The 22,695-nt window shown below is 40.3% G+C and overlaps 3 protein-coding genes across 6 annotated transcripts in view; 2 read left to right on the top strand and 1 right to left on the bottom strand.

Moving 5' to 3' along the window:
• The window catches only part of LOC139405645 (peptidyl-prolyl cis-trans isomerase FKBP8-like), a 53,427-nt gene extending 45,057 nt beyond the window's left edge, over positions 1-8,370 (top strand). For all 4 annotated transcript variants that reach the window (XM_071148084.1, XM_071148078.1, XM_071148070.1 and 1 more), the window contains 5 exons: positions 1,795-2,012; positions 3,796-3,980; positions 4,189-4,266; positions 7,558-7,695; positions 7,799-8,370. In XM_071148084.1, coding sequence (XP_071004185.1) covers positions 1,795-2,012; positions 3,796-3,980; positions 4,189-4,266; positions 7,558-7,695; positions 7,799-7,885 — 706 coding nt within the window. In that variant the 3' untranslated portion in view covers positions 7,886-8,370. The remainder of the gene's footprint in view (positions 1-1,794; positions 2,013-3,795; positions 3,981-4,188; positions 4,267-7,557; positions 7,696-7,798) is intronic.
• Positions 8,371-8,916: 546 nt separating this feature from the next.
• Positions 8,917-11,282, top strand: LOC139405736 (small EDRK-rich factor 2-like). Its single transcript, XM_071148163.1, has 3 exons — positions 8,917-9,845; positions 10,456-10,561; positions 10,709-11,282. Exons 1-3 carry the CDS (start codon positions 9,731-9,733, stop codon positions 10,779-10,781), a joined length of 294 nt encoding a protein of 97 aa, XP_071004264.1. The 5' UTR covers positions 8,917-9,730; the 3' UTR covers positions 10,782-11,282.
• Positions 11,283-11,656: 374 nt separating this feature from the next.
• On the bottom strand, positions 11,657-22,177 carry LOC139405746 (ras and EF-hand domain-containing protein-like). The gene is made up of 17 exons (XM_071148172.1): positions 21,736-22,177; positions 21,410-21,559; positions 18,852-18,942; positions 18,296-18,391; positions 18,015-18,092; positions 16,374-16,489; positions 16,206-16,274; positions 15,942-16,023; positions 15,765-15,829; positions 15,476-15,671; positions 15,283-15,393; positions 12,716-12,869; positions 12,549-12,630; positions 12,285-12,399; positions 12,003-12,116; positions 11,841-11,917; positions 11,657-11,759 (listed from the first exon to the last, which is right to left on the bottom strand). Exons 1-17 carry the CDS (start codon positions 22,044-22,046, stop codon positions 11,657-11,659), a joined length of 2,010 nt encoding a protein of 669 aa, XP_071004273.1. The 5' UTR covers positions 22,047-22,177.
• Positions 22,178-22,695: the final 518 nt, after the last annotated feature.

Below are 22,695 nucleotides of genomic sequence, written 5' to 3'. Positions count from 1 at the left end.
ATTTGCAGTGGTCTGATACTCCTTCCATTTCAATATTATCGCTTGCACAGTGCTCCTTGGGATGTTTAAAGCTTGGGAAATCTTTTTGTATCCAAATCCGGCTTTAAACTTCTTCACAACAGTATCTCGGACCTGCCTGGTGTGTTCCTTGTTCTTCATGATGCTCTCTGCGCTTTTAACGGACCTCTGAGACTATCACAGTGCAGGTGCATTTATACGGAGACTTGATTACACACAGGTGGATTGTATTTATCATCATTAGTAATTTAGGTCAACATTGGATCATTCAGAGATCCTCACTGAACTTTTGGAGAGAGTTTGCTGCACTGAAAGTAAAGGGGCTGAATAATTTTGCACGCCCAATTTTTCAGTTTTTGATTTGTTAAAAAAGTTTGAAATATCCAATAAATGTTGTTCCACTTCATGATTGTGTCCCACTTGTTGTTGATTCTTCACAAAAAAATACAGTTTTAGATCTTTATGTTTGAAGCCTGAAATGTGGCAAAAGGTCGCAAAGTTCAAGGGGGCCGAATACTTTCGCAAGGCACTATATACACACACACAAACACACACACACACACACACACACACACACACACACACACACACACACACACCAATCAAAAGTTTGGACACACCTACTCATTCCAGGGTTACCTCTGCTGCAGAGGATAAGTTCATTACAGTTACCAGCCCCAGAAATTGAAGCCCAAATAAATGCTTCACAGAGTTCAAGTAACAAACACATCTCAACATCAACTGATCAGAGGAGACTGCGTGAATCAGGCCTTCATGGTCGATTGCTGCAAAGAGATCGCTATTAAAGGACACAAAGGAAGTGTGATGGTGTGGGGGTGCTTTGCTGATTACACTGTCTGTGATTTATTTAGAAATCAAGGCACACGGAACCAGCATGGCTACCATAGCATTCTGCAGCGTTACACCATCCCATCTGGTTTGTGCTTAGTGGGACCATCATTTGTTTTTCAACAGGACAATGACCCAACACACCTCCAGGCTGTGTAAGGGCTATTTGACCAAGACAAAGAGTGATGGAGTGTGGCATCAGATGACCTGGCCTCCACAATCACCCGACCTCAAACCAATTGAGATGTCTTGGGATGAGTTGGACCGCAGAGTGAAGGAAAAGCCGCCAACAAGTGGAAACTTCAAGACTGTTGGAAAAGCATTCCAGGTGAAGCTGGTTGAGAGAATGCCAAGCATGCCAAGCTTATGCAAAGCTGTCATCAAGGCAAAGGGTGGCTACTTTGAAGAATCTAAAATATATTTTGTTTGTTTAACACTTTTTTTGGTTACTACATGATTCCATATGTGTTATTTCATTGTTTTGATGTCTTAACTATTATTCTACAATGTAGAATAGTAAAATAGTAAAAATAAAGAAAAACTTTTGACTGGTGCTCTAACTAGCTATCTATCTAGCTTAGATCACAGTGCCAATTCCCTGTCGATCAGATAGCAGATATTGGTTGTCTTCTAATACATATTGCAGGTGAAGTCACCAATCAATATACTGTCCAATCAAACAAGATGTAACCGAAACAACTTAAAACTTAGTTGTGGTATTGGAAAATGACTGGCACATGGGTAATGACTTCAGACAACCATTCTGGTGATGTCAACAACATGAGTGATATGATATGCACTGACCCAGCATATTTACACACAATCAAAGTGAGATGTTGATGCAGATATTTAGGCTATCCATCCCTATTGCTCCGGTCTGGGTGTGATTAAAGGTTTGTGTATGTGTGTGTATTTGTTTTTTGGCAGGGAGACAGATATTCCAGCCTGGGCCCCCTTACTCTACCAGTTGCAGCTCCTGGACATCAGAGAGAAGCCCGACCCTCTGATTCTCCCCATTTCGGACCGTATGCGCATCGGAAACCAGAAACGAGAGCGTGGGAACTTCCACTTCCAGAGGGAGGAGTACAGCATGGCTGCCAGAGCCTACTGGATGGCTCTTGATGTCCTTACTACACATACTAGAGGTAATCCTTTCTTTCAACACGTGTGTCATGCTACTCACGCACAGGGGCACATGCCCCCTCAGATTTGTCTTGTTAATAAATAAATACACTTTTTTTTCTGTAATACTACTAGCCATCTACAGATGTAGGATCTTAATTTGAGCCAGTTTGCTAAATCAAGAAAATAATCCTGTGGGAATATGAAATGTGAATTATTGTATGGATTATAATGAATGGACATTTTTGTAGGGTTTGATACATTTTTCGTAAGGGAAAATCAAAGGTAATTTCAAATTGGAAATTACAAACTTCAGAAGACTTTTTAAACCTCATATACACTACACATTTTAAAATGTCATGCATTGCAGGAAGGTTCTCCTGCAACAGGGTGATCAGATGAAGTTCCTACATCTGTAGCAATTTTATGAAGTTGGCTTTAGCTAGCCGAGATAAGTTTCCAATCCCTCAACCTCATAACTAGCTACCAAAAAGACATTTCAGGATATCAATCAAGTTAGAGTAGTTAGCTTGTCTAACTATCTTAGCTGGCATGCCCGCTGGCAAGGTTGGTAGACTTTAGAAAAGCAAACAATAATGAGGAGCATATCCAGCAGAGGTCACTGTCATGAGAAATGTTATTGTTGATTCTTAATCAAACCTAATAAATGTTCATGTTAATTCAAGGTCCTTAATAATGTTCATTGCTGGAAAGGCAGGGTGGACCCAAGAGAGACATTCGACAGAAATGAGTCAGTGAGGAGAAGAGTGTGGGCTGCATCTAAATGTATCAATGATGATAGGCCAATGGCTACATTTTACTCAGCACTTAACAAGAAATGAATATATTCAATGCAAAAAGACTGCGAATTAAGCAGGTTAGCATTTTTCATCCTGAATCTTGTTCTGGAGGCAGCTCTGCAGATTGTGGCTGCGCCAGCAAATGACCAGAGTCATAAAATCCTATTTTAAATCGAACCCTAACCTTAACCACACTGATAACCCTAACCTTAAATTAAGACCAAAAAAGCACATTTTTGTTTTCATAAATTTTTACAATATAGCCAATTTCGACTTTGCAGCTGGCCCATCTAGCTGAAATCACTCATTCTGCCTCCAGGGAAAGATTCATGACAATGCTTGAAGTTATCAAATGTGGAAATGCAACAGAATATTGAGAAATGTAATACATGGTGAAAAAAACTCCATCATTGAATATCTGCATTAGAATTATCACTGAATATCCCAACAGATATAGGTTTCTCTCCCCCCTGTATGTGTAGAAGTAGAACAAATATACATAAATAGAACTTGCATCAAAACACTGATTGTTTTGGCAATGCACCAAACTTTAGATTATGATGACTTCTTCCTGGATTTTAGTGAGATGAATTAACTTTACCGTCTCTATAATATACTGTAAATCCTTGAATAACTGCTCCTTCCTCCCAATCTAATCCTAACATAGCTCTGCTAACAACAATCCCTCACAGATCTTAGACTAAAAACTCTCACTTCAGCTGGAACAGAGAGACTTCCAAACTCACAGGAGTGTCAAAGTCTGCGCGTCCATAATGGCGCTAACAATGGATTTTTACTGAGGCAAACAAACACACAGATGTCCTTACAGTACATCAAAAACCCAAAGTCTCTCCTCCCTTTAGTTCCTGTGAGTATAGAATTCTCCCTAACACCCAAAGACTGGGGCTCCAAGGACATATACATGACAATAGCCCAGGTGTGAGGCTTTGTGGCCTGTGCCCCCCCCCCCCCCCCCCCCCCCCCCCCCCCCCCCCCCCCCCTGTAGATGGTAGTAGTGATGTGCTGTTGGAGGGGGAGGAGGAGGAGGTGCAGGACTACCGGGTGAAGTGTCTGAACAACCTGGCAGCAGCTCAGCTGAAATTGGAGCAGTACGATGACGCACTACACACCAGCCGGGATGTTCTGTCCCTTGATCCACAAAACGTCAAAGCCCTCTTCAGGACAGGAAAGGTGAGGGACACACTGTAATGTTACCTGTCCTTCACAAGTCTACGGTGCCTGGGTGGAAGGGGAATTCTATTCTAAAACCATATTCAGACATTTTAGATGGGTGTAAAGATTTACTGCCATTCAACATGTACTACTGAAACATGTACAGTATACAGCTGAAGGATGATTGTTGATTTAGCTGTTCAGATATATTGCAATCTATGTGCAGCTTCTGTCAGACAAGAGCGAGTACCAGGAGGCAATGGAGATACTGAAGAAGGCCCTGAAACTGGAGCCGTCCACTAAGGTGAGATAGCCTATTTAAATGAGGTTCTCAACACCTCCACCTCTCCCTCGCCTCTAGACTGCTAGTGAAATCCACCCCCCACAAACAGATAAAGGGTCAATGTCACTACAGGTCCCTGAAATCATTGCACAATCAAACACACTCATATGACACTAGGCCAGAGATTCATGATTTTATTTCCATAATATTTTGTAAAACTGCACGCAATACTCAACAAGTTCTTAAACCATGTCTAGAATAGTGTGACTCACAGTTCACAATAAGTTTACAGAGTTATGTACTATTGCCCAATACTGCCAATATTGAAGTAATGCCAAAAATGAACAACCTTATGGCATGGGTTTGTGTTGGATTTGCACAATATAGTTCAGAAAAGCAAAGTCAGCCAAAGGTATTAGAGCCTAACACTTTGCAGATATCATTGTGTGGTGTTACTTCCATAGCCCCAGTGAAGACCTGTTCTGTCTTGCTCCTAGTGCTGTCTGCTAAACTCTCTACTCAGCCACAAAGACCCTGATGTCACACATTGAGTGATAAAGCAAATCAACATTTTTATTAATTTAACATGTTTTATTACTTCAGTTAGTTCCAACTCATTATGCTAAACAACTCCAATGCTACCAAAATACAAAGTGTGAATAACAACATTTAGAAACGTTTGCCCTTGTGGGTAGACTTCAGAATATTGTGTGTTGGTTAGTTTTTTTAACCCATGCTCTGAATGTGTTTTTCTGTGGCCTCAGCCCCACTTGGCCTGACCTGCAGTGTGCACTGCTGTCATGGTGAGACAGTCTTGTCTAGACAAAACTAAAATATCTGCTGCTTTGGTAATTACACCCTTGTCTTGATGGAGAATAAAGTAATCTTTCTCTTTAGAGACCTGATTTAGGTGTGTGGGTAAGGCATTGAAAAACAGAAACATGATTCTGAATCAGAATTATATAGAAAAGCCATTTTGGGCTATAGGTTAGACCAATAACCAAGGGTTGGAACCAGTTCAGGGAACAGAACAGAACCGAAATCCGGAAAATACAAATTTTTCAAGGAACAGAAACAAGTGATCCATACCAGTATTTTAAAAGCATGGGAACCGGTTAATAATGTTATTTTATGTTTCAGACAAATCTTTGCCAGTGTGTGTGTTCAGCCTACCTTCCTGTATTCCCAGTCATGTGAAATCCATAGAGTTGGGCCTATTGAATTTATTTGAATTAACTGATTTCCTTATATGAACAGTAATGCAGTAAAATCTTTGAAAATATTGCATGTTGCATTTATATTTTTATTCAGGGTGGTTAAAGAATAGATTAACTTTGTCAATGCTAGTTAAGGATACTACAGGCCTATTTATCACGTTTCACATTGCATTTTTTAACTACAAAAAGGTAAGGGGTGTGTTGTTAGCTAGCTCAAAGGACATTCAACGTTTCTCCATAGAAGCTGCTCCTACTATGTATAATTCTGTGGACCTAGCTATTAAAGCGTGCCAGATTGTATGTAGTCCTAAAACCCGGAAATAAATCACCTCTGGTTCGTTCAGCCATCCCTATGGAAAGAATGAATGGGGAAAGAATAGGGTTTTGGAATAAACACCGAAAATAAAGTTAACAGGCACCTTTTACGTTTTGTTTTATGAGATAATAGCAATCAGTTAACATGCCCTTTATTAATTATGAAGCTTTTGTCATGTATGTTTTATTATTACATAAATTCTTCAAAATTCTCAAAAAGTGAGTAAACTGATGAAGATTATCTAGAACAAAACGTATACGATCTCCTAAGCGTGTGTTTACCACATACCTCATTTTCGGCGTTTATCCAAAAACGCCATTCATTTTCCCTATATGCTTTGTGCAACAAACCATGGTAGAGTTGGTGCCGACAAAAATACGCCCTTACATTCAGATAATGCATATCATAACAATTTGCCCGGCGCTTCAAGCCTACCCCTCAACCCTTTCTCGGGTAATAGCTAGAGGGGATCCGGCTTTATTTTGTATTTTAGCTAACCCCTCACCCTTTTCCTAACCTGCTGCATGAATTCTCCTAACTTGCTACGAAAAGTCCAATCTGACGTTAATTTGACAAAAACTGGATCCCATCTAGCTAAAAACCCCTCTCTCGCTCTCTACCCACCCGACACATTTCAATCGCATTTTACGCCATAGGCTAGCTACACTTGTCTGTCCATCAAGCATGTTAACAACTAGTTTGCCTGCTCTATCCGCACTGATTGGTGAAGTAATTTAATGAGCTAAATTAAGAAGAAAAAAAAGGTTGATTTCACAGGTTAAAAAAGGAACAGAAATTAACGATATAACCGGTGCTTTTTAATTGTTTTCTGGTTCACAACTTTATTTGGCTGGTCGGAACAGTGGAATGGAACGGGGAAAAAAGTGATGGTTCTGTTCCGAATTAAACGATTGGGAAATAATTTCGGTTTCAACCCCTGCAAATAACAGATCGTGTTCAGGTTACACATCCCACCCACCATTAGGTTACCAAGAACCTATAAGGGTCAAAATGCAAAGAAATGCGAAACAAAGTAGGCTACAAAAAACAAGACAACTTTGGTTATGAGAGCTTAACAGGAAACAGGTTAATATTTGTTGAAAATACTTGTTATGCATGAAAGAAACAAAATTTGATTATCAACGGGATCTGATTCAATTATAAAGTCCAACTATGGCTTGAGCCTGAGATTGTTGCATTTAATATGATCAATGATGCCATCTACTGGACAACTTCTAAACTACAACCTCATACTCATTGACAATCCACTCCGCCCTCTTTACTGCTAAAATACTAAACCTAGACTACTTTACTGCTGACATAATACATTGTACAAGACTTTGTATAAGGTTATTAGGATAAGTTGTCACTTGTCTCTCCTACCAGAGTGCCAAATCTAGGACCAAAAGGCTCCTTAACAGCTTCTACCCAAAAGCCACAAGACTGCTGAACAATTAAACGAATCAAATACCCACCCGGACTATTTCCATTGATCCCCCTCGCTTTGTTTTTACACTACTTCTCGCTGTTTATTATCTATGCATAGTCGCTTTGCAAATTACCTCGAATAACCTGTACCCCCGCAAATTGACTCGGTACTGGTACCCCCTGTATATAGCCTTGTTATTGTTATGTACATTTCTTGTTACTTTTTGATTGGTTAGATGTTTTACTTTAGTTTATTTAGTAAATCTTTTATGAACTCTATTTCTTTCACGGTAAGGTCTACACCTTTTGTATTTGGCGCATGTGACAAATACAATTTGATTTGATCCCCAGGCCATCCATGTTGAGTTGTCCAAGCTAGTGAAAAGGCAATCAGGAGGCAAAGATACCCAGAAGTGGCAAGCCAAACCTGCCCAGCTCCTCGGAGACAATATTGCCCCATTTCTGACTCCTTCTAAAAAGAAGCCACCTGTAAGCCACAACCTTCCCTGTGTGAAATGTTTTGGTTTAATTCAGTTCACGATATTTTTATTTTTTTTACTGTTTGTTGACATTGCGTCACTTGGTGTTTCAGGGAATTTCATGGACTTTCCTGCTTGGTGCTCTGGTGGTGGCCTTGGGCAGTTTAGTGACGTCAGTGGTTCTCACTGCAAGAAACTGACATCCTCTACAAAGGAACTGTCCTCTACACAAGTCCAGCTCATGAATACTAAACTGAGTTGTCTACTGTGAATAAAATAAAGATTGCACTGAACAATAAAAACAACCTTTGCACCCCAGATTGTGTTTGAATGTAACAGAGTAAACTAATGGCACTTTTATTTTTTTGAACAATGAACACAAAATAGCTTTGTGTTGTAATCGTTTAGTACAGTTATTAGCTGATAAATGTCACCAATTCCATAGAAAAATGCCCAAATTCCAAAACTCATTCTGGAATAGTCACATGGTCAATGTTCCTCCACAAAAGATTGAAGAGAGCAATATTCTCGTGTTACAGCTTTTACATTTATTGTATGGGGTTTCTGCAATAACAGGTTGTGTCCAAATGAATAATCTATGTCAATGGAAAATCTAATAAAAACAATTGTAGGCCTACTGTCTGTTGATACAGAAACAACATCAATAAAGCTGCATACTGTCATAGCTATGTTCCAGTCATTGCTTATGAAGGAGGGGGGGGGGGGTGTACTGCCAATGAAGTAAATACAGTGCATTCTGACCCCTTCCCTTTTTCTACATGTTGTTACGTTACAGCTTAATCTAAAATGGATTAAATAAAAAAATTGTCCTCACCAATCTACACACACATTCCAGTTGCAAACAGCCTTTAATATCTATCATAACGTATTTGTAGTCAATTAAAAATGTATTGAATCACTGAGAAATACAAGTTTTCAAACATAATTTGAAGCTATATATACAGTTATTTTACAGTCAAGTAGCCTGCCAACCACCATAACATAATCTCTTTGGTTATTTTTTGTTAAAGAATGTAGTATATTTATGATATTTCATAATCTTCAAAAGCCACTGGGGAATTCAAATCATTGATACAATTTAGCATTTTTAGGTTTTATAGTACTTTTATTGATTATCACGGTATGAGTCATAATAACCATAACAACTAGTGGTCAAACAAGGAAATTGTTATTTTCCACCATACATTTTTCCCATAGGGGATTTTAGAAACACTTCAAATAAGGGCTGTGTTTGAAGGTGTAGGCTTACCCTGGCGTGATGTTTTGATAACCGTGTAAATCTCTCTAGGACAAGGTGACTTTAATCAATATATTCGCCTGCAAAAATGAAATGCTAATTAGCTGCTAATATGGCTACAAATGCCATGATGATCTGTATGAGACTGCCGAATCGAGTCAAAAGTAAGAATATCTGGATTAATTATTTTTATTTAACCTTTATTTATTATCTAATGTTAGCTAAATTTCGTAATGAATACATTGGCGACATTTCTTTAATGGACAATTCTGTGAACTGTCTTGTGCAAGTTTTAAATTGACAATACCTGCTAGCAAAATTAGCAGCTAGTTGACGTGATGTCTATTTCCATGCAAATTAGCATTTTTGAATCTGAGAGTAGAGTTGAAGAGTTGAATATGAGTTGAATATGTTGATTAAAGTCATCTTGTCTAAGATATATTTACATTGTTATGAAAACAAATGGTGGGAAAAAGATTGGAACCATTTCCCCACTGTGGGGCTCTATTGTCGCGTCAAAACAACTGGTAACTCGGACATTTCCGACCTCAGTGTGTTCAAAACAACTGGGAACTCGGAAAAAACGAGCTTCAACTGGAAAAAATATATTTGAACGGTCTTCCAATTCGGGAACTCGGGCCTCTTTCTAGAGCTCCTACTTTCTGACCTGAAGATCACTAACGTCATCATTTGTTCCTGTATTTTCCGAGTTTCCAGTTGTTTTTAATGCGGCATAAAGTACTGACATTATGCAGACGTCAACTACAAGAATACCGCTACTCTCGCGATGTCTCGTATTAACGCGTTCAGTCGCAGTAAAGTAAATCGAATATTGTCGGTGCACAGCTGGCAGGCTTGGCAGCCTTCTCCAGACCGTTTACCTAGAAACAACAACATGACAAGTGAGTATATTGCTATATTTTATTTACTAGCTACTAAGCTAAAGTTGTGTTCGTTGGTAGCTTAGCTAGCTACGTATCGCGCTTTGCTGTTTTAAATAAATAAAACCAGAGACAATTAATGCTAGGTAGCTAACGTTAGCGATCTATGTTTGAACTGGATAAGTGAAAAAACAGACAAGTTAATATAGCTAACTAGAAAGTATAGTGTAACATGGTTTTCTGTTACCATACACATTTGTTTTAGTGCTATAGAATATGTATAATTTTTTCATTATTAACTGGTAAGAAGGATCTGATTTGTAGTTAACGTAACGTTAGCGAGCTAACGTTAACTGTCTAGGCCCGTGAAGTGCCACGCACAACAACAAACCAGGCTGAGCAGTTGCCTAGCCTTGTACGATATTTATCGATTAAACAGTTATTTTCGTCTTATCCATTCGTTAACTGTTTTATCTAGCCAGTTACGTTACCAAACTATCAATACAGGGCTGTAGATGGCCACTAGCTAATGATGCTTGGTTTTAAGGTATTCTTTAAAATGTAAGACCTAAGCAATGACTCTGCAACTGTACTCTCCTCACCTGGGTCTTTCAAATCGTTTTCTTTGCAGGGGGGAATCAGCGTGACCTTGCTCGTGCTAGAAATGCCAAAAAACAAGGGAATGACAAGGGAAAGAAGGCTGATGATGGCATGTCTGCAGCTGCGAGGAAGCTGAGGTAAGTCACTAATATTGGCTTTTAGGAAGTTCTCCTGGTATACAGGTGAGAATCTTTCACTGAAACCAGGACACGTTTTTAACATGCATTTCGTTTTTATTTAACTTTTTATTTGGTTTAACAATTTGGTTTGTCTGTCTTCTTTAGGGATGCAGAGATAATGCAACAGAAGCAGAAAAAAGCCAATGACCCTAAGCCGGCCGACGAGAAAGCCAAATAGCAGGATACAGAGCCCAATCACAACTATTCTCAGATACCCAGATGTTACCCATTATTGAAAGATGACCAGGTCTTGCTTTTGTCCCATAATCTGGGGTTTAGAACCAGTTTGTAATATTTTGTGGTGGTGGTACAGTATAGTTTGGGAAATGAATAAGGACTAATGCGTATGCCTATTTCAATACACAGGTCGAATGTTAATCAGTATTTACAATGTAAAGAGCAGGAATTTCAAACTCCACTACTTGGAATTACAAAAAAGCTTGTATTTTTGTATTTCCTCATCTAGATTGTTACACAACTAGTGGTTTATGGTTTCTATACCATGTTTATTGCTTTTATATTGAGGATGAACATATGCAGTGCTGTAAGATTAATCAAATAAACTAATGAAAGATTCAATATGGGAAACTTTAATCTAACAAATTATACCACACACCTCTGTACAGAAAGTTTATTCAATTAAAACAAATAAAATCAGCTGACATAAATACTGAAAGCACCCCATTGTAAAATGTACTTGTTTCTAACCACATCATTAGCATTGTAGTTTCAACTGAGCCTTTCTGAATACAGTACATTCCTGATGTGTACAACGGATACATGCAAACTATTTAGGAGCCGTACACGTCCCATTCAAATACATTCATTAAACATCTCTGGAGATCTACATGCTCCAGGTCAGTTATGTGCCATTACTTTGATTAAATTTAAAATATGAATTAAACATATCTACAGTAATCTCAGGAGATTTGTTACACAAAACAGCTCTGCATGACAAGTTCTCAATGACCAGCTGTGGTGCTAAAATTGTCTCCATCCTCCCAAGTCTCCAGTCAGATGCATTCCATATGATGAAGTGATGGGCCTCCATGGTTATACTCTGCAGCAGTTGGTCAGAGCTTTCTTTGAACTGCTTAAACTCAACTTCACCTGTGACTCTGATTGCCGTCTCAGTTTCACATTTTTCTTAACTTCTCTGTTAGGAAAAAATGGTAAGAGCTCAGTTATAGTTTAGGTATTCGTGGTAGGGAGTGGATGGGAATATTAAGATTCTTACCTTGCCAGGTGAAGTACTGCCTCCACTATATTAGTTCCCTCTTTAGCACTAGTTTCACAGAACAGGGCATTGTATGTCTGAAACACATGTAATATTGTGATTTAATAGTTATTTGATGGACCCATGAACAGCTGTTATTTTGACTGGTAAAGGAGATTGTACCCTTGCCAGCTTTTCCCCATCAACAGTGCTGACACAGCTTCCCTCTGGTCGATCTTCCCGCAGGTCCACTTTATTCCCAATCACACACATTGGGAGTTGCTCATCTGTGGATTCCTGGGATAACAAGGGCACTTTGTTTTTCACTAAGTTCCTGATTTATGTGTAATAACAGAAAAATACATTATGGTCTCAAACTGAAATATAAACAACCATTATTTTGGCAAGCCATTCCAAGTTTTTATTATCTCAAGGACCATAAAACCCATCCACTGTGATTGTTACCTGAATCTGGTCCATCCACTCTCTGACATTAAGGAAGCTGCTTTCAGAAGTGACATCATACAGCAGTAAGACTCCATGGGCTTTACGGAAATAAGACCTGGCAATACTGCGGAACCTACAGTAATAGGGAAATCCCATTTAGTTTTTGATATTACATGATCATTTGGAATCTTCAAGCACTTCAGATTAACAGCCACATCACCAAAGACACATTATGAAACAACTTTGATAAGGCTTTTAGTATGTCAATGTACAGAAACATACCTCTCTTGTCCAGCAGTATCCCATATCTGGAGGTTTGTTTTTTCTCCATCCACCAACATCTTCTTGATTTGGAAATCAACTCCTAAGAACAACATTGTAATGGAAACAGCAATGCACTTTCTGCATTTATTCTACAACTACTAAAAATGTACTGTACATGTACTTACCCAACGTCGTCTGAATATCTCCCCTGAACTCATTGAGACTCAACCGCAATAGAAAGCTGGACTTCCCTGATCCTGCATCTCCCGCCAAAACTAACCGATACATGGGTCCAGGGCACTCAGGGCCACCAGTGTCAACAAGGTCTGCTTCTGTTTGCTGAGGACCAAGTAGCATTACTTAGGTTATGGAAAATAAAAAAAGATACCATATTTTTTATTTTACTTCACCAGGTAGGCCAGTTGAGAACAAGTTCTCATTTACAACTGTGACCTGGCCAAGATAAAGCAAAGCGATACAAACAACACAGTTACACATGGGATAAACAAACGTACAGTCAATAACAATAGAAAAATCTATATACAGTGTTGTGCAAATGTAGTAAGATTAGGGAGGTAAGGCAATAAATAGGCCATAGTGGCCAAATAATTACAATTTAGCATTAACACTGGAGTGATGTGTGCAGAAGATGAATGTGCAAGTAGAGATACTGGGGTGCAAAGGAGCAAAAAAAAAAATATCGGGATGCGGTAGTTGGGTGGGCTATTTACAGATGGGCTGTGTACAGGTGCAATGATCGGTAAGCTGCTCTGACAGCTGATGCTTAAAGTTAGTGAGGGAGATATAAGACTCCAGCTTCAGTGATTTTTGCAATTCGTTCCAGTCACTGGCAGCAGAGAACTGGAAGGAAAGGCGGCCAAAGGAGAAGTTGGCTTTGGGGATGACCAGTGAAATATACCTGCTGGAGCGTGTGCTACGGATGGGTGCTGCTATGGTGACCAGTGAGCTGAGATAAGGTGGGGCTTTACCTAGCAAAAACTTATAGATGACCTGGAGCCAGTGGGTTTGGCGACAAATATGAAGCGAGGGCCAGCCAACGAGAGCATACAGGTCGCAGTGGTGGGTGGTATATGGGGGTTTGGTGACAAAACGGATGGCACTGTGATAGACTACATCCAATTTGCTGAGTAGTGTTGGAGGCTATTTTGTAAATGACATCGCCGAAGCCAAGGATCGGTAGGATAGTCCGTTTTACGAGGGTATGTTTGGCGGCATGAGTGAAGGAGACTTTGTTCCGAAATAGGAAGCCGATTCTAGATTTAATTTTGGATTGGAGATGCTTAATGTGAGTCTGGAAGGAGAGTTTACAGTCTAACACCTAGGTATTTGTAGTTGTCCACATATTCTAAGTCAGAACCGTACAGAGTAGTGATGGTGGGTGGGCAAGGGCAGCATTCAGTTGAAGAGCATGCATTTAGTTTTACTTGCATTTAAGAGTAGTTGGAGGCCATGGAAGGAGTGTTGTATGGCATAGAAGCTCATCTGGAGGTTAGTTAACACAGTGTCCAAAGAAGGGCCAGAAGTATACAGAATGGTGTCGTCTGTGTAGAAGTGGATCAGAGAATCACCAGCAGCAAGAGCGACATTGATGGATGTATACAGAGAAAATAGTTGGCCTGAGAATTGAACCCTGTGGCACCCCCATACGAGACTGCCAGAGGTCCGGACAAAAGGCCCTCCGATTTGACACATTGAACTCCACCTGAGAAGTAGTTGGTAAACCAGGCGAGGCAGTCATTTGAATAACCAAGGCTGTTGAGTCTGCTGATAAGAATGCAGTGATTGACAGAGTTGAAAGCCTTGGCCAGGTCAATGAAGACGGCTGCACAGTATTGTCTTTTATCGATGGCAGTTATATAATTTAGGACCTTGAGCGTGGCTGAAGTGCACCCATGACCAGCTCGGAAACCAGATTGCATAGTGGAGAAGGTATGGTGGAATTCGAAATGATCAGTGATCTGTTTGTTAACTTGGTTTTCAAAGATTTTAGAAAAGGCAGGGCAGGATGGATATAAGTCTATAACAGTTTGGGTCTAATGTGTCTCCCCCTTTGAAGAGGGGGATGACCGCAGCAGCTTTCCAATCTTTAGGGATCTCAGATGATACGAAAGAGGTTGAACAGGCTAGTAATAGGGGTTGCAACATTTGCGGCAGATCATTTTAGAAAGATAGGGTCCAGATTGTCTAGCCCAGCTGATTTGTTGGGGTCCAGATTTTGCAGCTCTTTCAGAACATTAACTATCTGGATTTGGGTGAAGGAGAAGTGGGGGAGGCTTGTGCAAGTTGTTGTGGGGGGTGCATTGCTGTTGACCGGGGTAGTGGCAGCCGTAGAAAAATGCTTATTGAAATTCTCGATTATCGTAGATTTATCAGTGGTGACAGTGTTTCCTAGCCTCAGTGCAGTTGGCAGCTAGAAGGAGGTGCTCTTATTCTCCATGGACTTTACTGTGTCCCAGACATTTTTGGAGTTTGTGCTACAGGATGCACATTTCTGTTTGAAAAAGCTTGCCTTTGCTTTCCTAACTGCCTGTGTATATTGGTTCCTAACTTCCCTGAAAAGTTGCATATTGTGGGGGCTATTCAATGCTAATGCAGTACGCCACAGGATGTTTTTGTGCTGGTCAAGGGCAGTCAAGTCTGGAGTGAACCAGCATATACCAATTCCACATAAGCCTCCCAACACAATGTCTTACTGTGCTTCAAAACTGAGCATCTCAGCTCAAAGCCTTACCTTCATTGGGAAAGCAGACAAGCGTCTCCGGATGGATGACGCAATGGAACTAGCTTTGCTGGGAGCTACAGACAGTATTGCCTGACTTGCTTCCAATTTCACATCTGATATCTGGTGCAGAAATAGGTACATTCATGTATTAGAATGTGAAACATACTAATAAAAGTTGGTCAACCCTTGTAGTTACCCTTACCTCAATGTCTGAGGGCACATATGAATAACTATGGTGTACTGTTTCTGTAGAGTCATCACTGTCAGACTCGCTGCCTGAGCTTTCAGTAGTGTCCATAGGCAAGGACACACCGCTGTCCGGGTATGTATCAGCCCAGCTGGCTACATGGGAGTTGGACGTTTTACTGGATCCTACAGTTGTGTGCGCTCCCTCTGAACTGGACACAACATAGGGATGAAAAAATGTAAACATTAGTTAAGTGGTCAATTAATAGGTCCAGATTTCTTGGATAAGAATATAGTATGTGTACTTTATAAGCGTGCTTTGTCGAACTGGCTTCATTCTTCGAGCTGGGATTTCATTGTTGGGGGATAGCTGTGGGGAGGAAGATTTGTAACACTAATGCCTTATAAATGTCGTATAAATGTAAATATAAAAGGGGTAATGTGAATCTTCTTTATCTTTGAGTGAAAACAACCAAACTTACCCTCCTTTTACTTGATGCCACATCGTTGACTAAGGCAGAGCGCAAGCCATCATTGCTGTCATACAGCTTTTTGTTCATGGCCCTAATAGGAAGGAGTCAATGTAGAGAACATTTCAGATGCTTAACTAATCTTTTAGCCTGCCACCTTTAGAGTAGAGTCAGCGTTCATTACAATGAGCATATGGTGTGCACTGCACGGATGTGCATGCATGACTCAAAGCTATGCTTGACTACGATACAACAAAAACAATCAGACAGACTTACTGGAGAATTTCAATGTGACTGGAGTAAGACTGGTATTCAATAACCATCTTTTTCAGTTCATCACTTTCTCTGTGAAAATAGACAAATACAACATTTCTTATCAACTAGTCTGTATTTACTGAGTTGGACTTGATCCATTGGACCTGAACGTGAAGTCGGTGATCTCACCTCTCATGCTGAAGTTTCTGGTCTGCATACATGTTCTTCAGCTTGTCCATCTCTACCTGCAGAATGGAGATGTTTGTCTGCGCTTTGAAGAGAGAAGTCCGTAACTGCTCCTTTTCCTGAGGATACATAATGTAATATGTACAACATTACTGGAAAGTGCACAGGAAATAACGTTCAGGGCATTCGGAAAGTTTGCAGACCCCTTCCCTTTTTCCACATTGTTGTTATGTTACAGCCTTATTTTAAAATGGATTAAATAATAACATACACACATAATAGCCAATGACAAAACAGATGAAGAAATTTGAGCAAATATAAAAAATAAACTTATTTACATAAGTATTCAAACTCTTTGCTATGAGACTCGAAATTGAGCTCAGGTGCATCCTGTTTCCATTGATCATCCTTGAGATTTTTCGACAACTTGATTGGTGTCCACTTTTGGTAAATTCAATTGATTGGACATGATTTTGAAAAGGCACACCTGTCTATATAAGGTCCCACAGTTGACAGTGCATATCAGAGCAAAAACCAGGCTATTCGGAAAATTCATTCAACCTTAGAGCTCCGAGACAGGATGGTGTCGAGGCACAGATCTGGGGAAAGGTACCAAAAAAGTTCTGCAGCATTGAAGGTCCCCAAGAACACAGTGGCCTCCATCAATCTTAAATGGAAGAAGTTTGGAACCACTGAGCCTCTGCCTAGAGCTGGCCTCCGGTCAAACTGAGCAATCGGGGGAGAAGGACCTTGGTCAGGAAGGTGACCAACAACCTGATGGTCACTCTGACTGAGCTCCAGAGTTCCTCTGTAGAGATGGGACAACCTTCCAGAAGGACAACCATCTCTGCAGCCTTCCACCAATCAGGCCTTTATAGTAGAGTGGCCAGATGGAAGCCATTCCTCAGTAAAAGCCACATGTCAGCCCCCTTGGAGTTTGCCAAAAGGCACCTAAAGGACTCTCAGACCATGAGAAACAAGATATTCTGGTCTGATGAAACCAAGATTGAACTCTTTGGCCTGAATGCCAAGCATCACGTCTGGAGAAAACCTGGCACTATCCCTATGGTGAAGCATGGTGGTCGCAGCATCATGCTCTGGGGATATTTTTCAGTGGCAGGGACTGGGAGACTAGTCAGGATCAAGGAAAATTGAACAGAGCAAAGCAGATAACCTTGATGAAAACCTGCTCTAGAGCACATAGGACCTCAGACGGGGGCGAAAGTTCACCTTCCAACAGGACAATGACCCTAAGCACACAGCCAAGACAACGCAGGAGTGGCTTTGGAACAAATCTCTGAATGTCCTTGAGTGGCCCAGACAAAGCCCGGACTTGAACCTGATCGAACATCTCTGGAGGGCTGAAAATAGCTGTGCAGTGATGCTCCCTATCCAACCAGACAGAGCTTGAGAAGATCTGCAAAGAAGAATGGGAGCAACTCCCCAAATACAGGTGTGCCAAGCTTGTAGCGTCATACCCAAGAAGACTAGGCTGTAATCTCTGCCAAAGGCTCTTCAACAAAGTACTGAGTAAGGCTTATTTCAGAATAAGGCTGTAATGTAGCAACATTTAGAAAAAGTCAAGGGGTCTGAATACTTTCCGAATGGGACTCAAGATACAGTTGTCTAACTGATCTAACGTACCTGAGTCAGTTCACTTATTTGGTTCTGTAGTTTGTCAACATCTTGCCTGGAACTGTTGAGTTCAGATTCCCCTTGGGACTACAATGAAAAGGTTTCCATTAAGATTAAGCATCAATTGAAATCATATTCACAATTAAGACTGCATGAATCTAGCTAAATAAAGTACTGCAAACATAAGCGTGGAAATCCTAGGGAAAGATGAAATAACCTTTCAACACCAACAATAATAGGGCAATAGATGAAATATGTCACAAAACCTGTTTCAAATAGATGACACCTACCTTTAACAACCTGTCCATTACAGTGTGCAGGTCTGCCACCTCATTCTCATGCCTTCTCTGGAGTGCCGCCATGACTCCCTCCATTCTCTTATGCTCCTACAGACAAGAAACCCAAGGAGAGACAACTTTGCTCATTGGCTCTGAACTAAAAGAGGGGCTTTCACAAAACTGTAGAAAGGGGCCTTTGTGAGAGTTTGAGCTAACTGCTCTCCCTTCTCTAAAAGGTACTTCCCCTACCACAAATACGCGGATAAACACCTGTGCCGAGGCCCCTCTTGAAATTAAACAGTTTAATCTTAATTTCCAACAAACTATTTGCCCAAGTCTATTATATTAAACTTTTTCTCACCATTAAAAAAAATAAAATTATAAACATTTTCTAAGGTATGTTTTCAATGACACCAATTCCTTTTTATTGACTTAGCTTGCTTTGTTTGTTTGTAGTTCTTAAATACGTGATGAGAGTGAATTACATGTTTTATTTCTAGCACAATGTGTAGAATATACGTATACATATATATATGTAGTAACTAAGTCCTCATAATACATCACTTACCTCTTCTCTCACCCTGACCTCTACACAGGCAAGCTGCTGCTGCATGTCCTCCTCCAGCTCTGTCAACTGACTGGTGTTCAGCTCCTCTGTTCTGTCGGCACACAGAGGTACATACCATTTACATGTCTGCCCTGGTTGTTCATCAAATGCAAAACAACTGCCCAAACACTAGTCCAGCGAAAGTGATGAGTCAGAATATAAGGTGAAGGTGAGGCACGGTTTGCAAGCAATAACACATCTTCAAACACAGCAGCAACACAGCACACAGAACTACACCTTTTGGTTTTCATCTAGTGGTGAACTTTGAGCGGGCGGGACACTATTCAGTTAAATGTGTTTTATCATAATAAAAAGTGACAGCACTTGGTCCAGCCAGTCAAGAGACTCATGAGGGCCCCTAGGAGGCAAATACCACAGGTGCACAAGACTGAGATTTGCAGTGAGAGATTGAATGAATCAAAATACAGCACGTCTCGCCACTGATTAGCAAACATTCTTACAGGCACATTCATTTGCATAAGGGTTAAGATTAGGCCTAAATGGAAATATAAAAAAGGGATAACTAGGTTTACAAGTGGAAAATGGGGTGAACAAGACCAGCAACTCATTTAAGAGTACTTCCTTGGGTGAGAAATGTCATCCCTATCAAGAAATGCAGCCCCTGAACCGTGAAAGCAACTCCACCCCATCTACAGTGGCAAGAAAAAGTATGTGAACCCTTTGGAAACACCTGGATTTCTGCATAAATTGGTCATAAAATTTGACCTGATCTTCATCTAGGTCACAACAATAGACAAAAACAGTATGCTTAAACCAATAACAAACAATTATACATTTTCATGTCTTTATTGAACACACAGTGTAAACATTCACAGTGCAGGATGGAAAATTATACGAGCCCTTGAATTTAATAACTTGTTGACCCTCCTTTGGCAGCAATAACCTCAACCAAACGTTTCTGTAGTTGCGGATCAGACCTGCGCAACATTCAGGAGGAGTTTTGGACCATTCCTCTTTTCAAAACTGTTTCAGTTCAGCAATATTCATGGTATGTCTGGTATGAACACCTCTCTTGAGGTCATGCCACAGCATCTCAAATTGGGTTGATGTCAGGACTCTGACTGGGCCACTCCAGAAGGTGTATTTTCTTCTGTTGAAGCCATTCTGTTGTTGATTAACTTATGTGTTTTGGATCGTTGTCCTGTTGCATCACCCAACTTCTGTTGAGCTTCAATTGGCGGACAGATAGCCTAACATAACATAATCCTGCAAAATGTCTTGATAAACTTCAGAATTTATTTTTCTGTCGATGATAGCAAGCTGTCCAGGCCCTGAGGCAGCAAAGCTGCCCCAAACCACGATGCTCCCTCCACCATACTTTACAGTTGGGATGAGGTTTTGATGTTGGTGTGCCTTTTTTCTCTACACATAGTGTTGTGTGTTCCTTCCAAAGAACTCAACTGTAGTTTCATCTGTCCACAGAATATTTTGCCAGTAGCGCTGTGGAACATCCAGGTGCACTTTTGCAAACTTCAGACATGCAGCAATGTTTTTTTTTGCACAGCAGTGGCTTCTTCCGTGGTGTCCTCCCATGAACACCATTCTTGTTTAGTGTTTTACGTATCGTAGACCCGTCAGAGATGTTAGCATATTCCAGAGATTTCTGTAAGTCCTTAGCTGACACTAGGATTCTTCTTAACCTCATTGAGCATTCTGCGCTGTGCTCTTGCAGTCATCTTTGCTGGACAGCCATTCCTAGGGAGAGTAGCAACAGTGCTGAACTTTCTCCATTTATAGACAATTGATGATCATCAAGGCTTTTAGAGATACTTTTGTAACCCTTTCCAGTTTTATGTAAGTCAACACTTCTTAATCTTAGGTCTTCTGAGATCTTATTTGTTCGAAGCATGGTTCACATCAGGCAATGCTTCTTGTGAATAGCAAACTCAAATGTTGAGAGTGTTTTTTATAGGGCAAGGCTGGACTCCAGGTTAGCTGACTCCTGACAGCTTATGGAGAAGTCATTAGGCTAGCGGTTCACATACTTTTCTCTACCTACACTGTGAATGTTTAAATGATGTATTCAATATAGACAAGAAAAATACAATAATTTGTGTGCTATTAGTTTAAGCACACTATGTGTGTATATTGTTGTGACTTAGATTAAGATCAGATCAAATTTGACGACCAATTTATGCAGAAATCCAGGTAATTCCAAAGTGTTCACAACATGCAATTGTGTTTGATTATAATAACCTTACTGTGGGAAGCATACTGGCGCAACAAATACTCAGATTTTGTAAATGTTAACTGATTAATAGCCCAAGCCTGATCTTGATTGAAACATTGTTGCATGGATATCCCACAACATAAACACTACATTGTGTTTTTGGCAACACAAACAGGCAAATGACAAAGTTAACTGATATATACATTTGTTCCATTCGCGAAGAGAACATAATTCAGACAATATAGTTTGGTAGATTGTTTCTCAATATATTGTTTTCCTCTTATTGAGGAATCTGAGCCAAGAGATGCTGCTATGACACAATCCCTACCTTCTCAAACTGGTTTCCAGCTGCTCACTCTCAAGCCTGTGGTCCTTGCTTTCACTGACAAGAGCATCGACAAGTCCCTCATATTGTTGCAACAACAAAGGTTCTGAGATGTACATGGCTTGGTGAAGTTCAGCCAACTGATCCCGCAGTCTGAAAGATGAAAGATTATGGATAACCATAATTTCTACATTTGACATAGTTATAAAAACAGAGGGATGAACGCAGAACGAACATCTACATATTACACCCACAGTCTACTTACTGTAAGAGCTGTAATAGCAGGTGCAACTTTCTGTCAAACAATTGACACCCACCACCAGATTTACCTTCCTGAGAGGAGACCGGTTGCATCGTCCATCCTGCTCTGGAACTCTTCCCAGGGACTCCCTTGACTTTGAGGAGACGCTCCAAAAGAGGCCAAATCCAATGTTTCTGAAACCTCTTGAAACCGTGATGAAAAATTGCTGTAATTAATACATCCATCTTCACTAGCGCCGAATTTGTTGAATAAAGTTTTGATTTCGTCTTCAGGCACATTCAGCTCTCGACAAACAACTGTAAAGTCTTCGTATTCAATCACACCAGATTTATTAATGTCACACGCTGAAAACAGTCTCTGGAGGCTGGGTTTGTCCATGACTTCGTATTTCGAGTTTAAAAGTTACATGAAGTCCGCCTTGGAAAATAAACCCTTGTGTAAAATTAAAAAAGATAGGCTAGCAACAGGTGCAATACGTGACCATTTGATCCCCACCTTTATTTGTGTAACCTTATCCCGCACCAGTGATCAGAATTTTAGCCCGTCAGTATGAAGTGATGAAGGCAGTAATACTTTTCCCACGCGAATGATAACTATATTCGCCGGGAGACTTGCTGTACAATCAAAAAGCCACTGATTGGCTTAGCCTGCCTGAAATGGGCGTGACAGCGCTGGGGCCAAGACATCAGACTGAGAATGTGCGTCACCTGTACTTGGCTATTTTTTTGTTTTGTTACTGTTGTTAAAAATGTCAGTGTTTGTACACGTTGTCATGCAACTCACATACTTTATTTTTTATTGAGTGGATGTAGGTATCACAAATAAAGTTTAAACAAAATACACAATTTACATGTATAAAACACTCATATAAAATATTTAAACGAAATGTATCTCAATATTTTCAAATAGTCTATGATGTATTTGCACAGGGGTGGAGAATAATTGTATATTCATTGCTAGGATGTGGCAAGGATTCTACCTATGACACCAAAGTAGACTATTTTCCTTTCAGGTGTGGACTGCACTC

The sequence above is a fragment of the Oncorhynchus clarkii genome, chromosome 1, assembly GCF_045791955.1.
Source record: "Oncorhynchus clarkii lewisi isolate Uvic-CL-2024 chromosome 1, UVic_Ocla_1.0, whole genome shotgun sequence".
Classification (NCBI taxonomy): Eukaryota; Metazoa; Chordata; class Actinopteri; order Salmoniformes; family Salmonidae; genus Oncorhynchus; species Oncorhynchus clarkii.
Note: the sequence above shows the minus strand (reverse complement) of the source record. Positions and strands in the feature narration are given on the sequence as shown.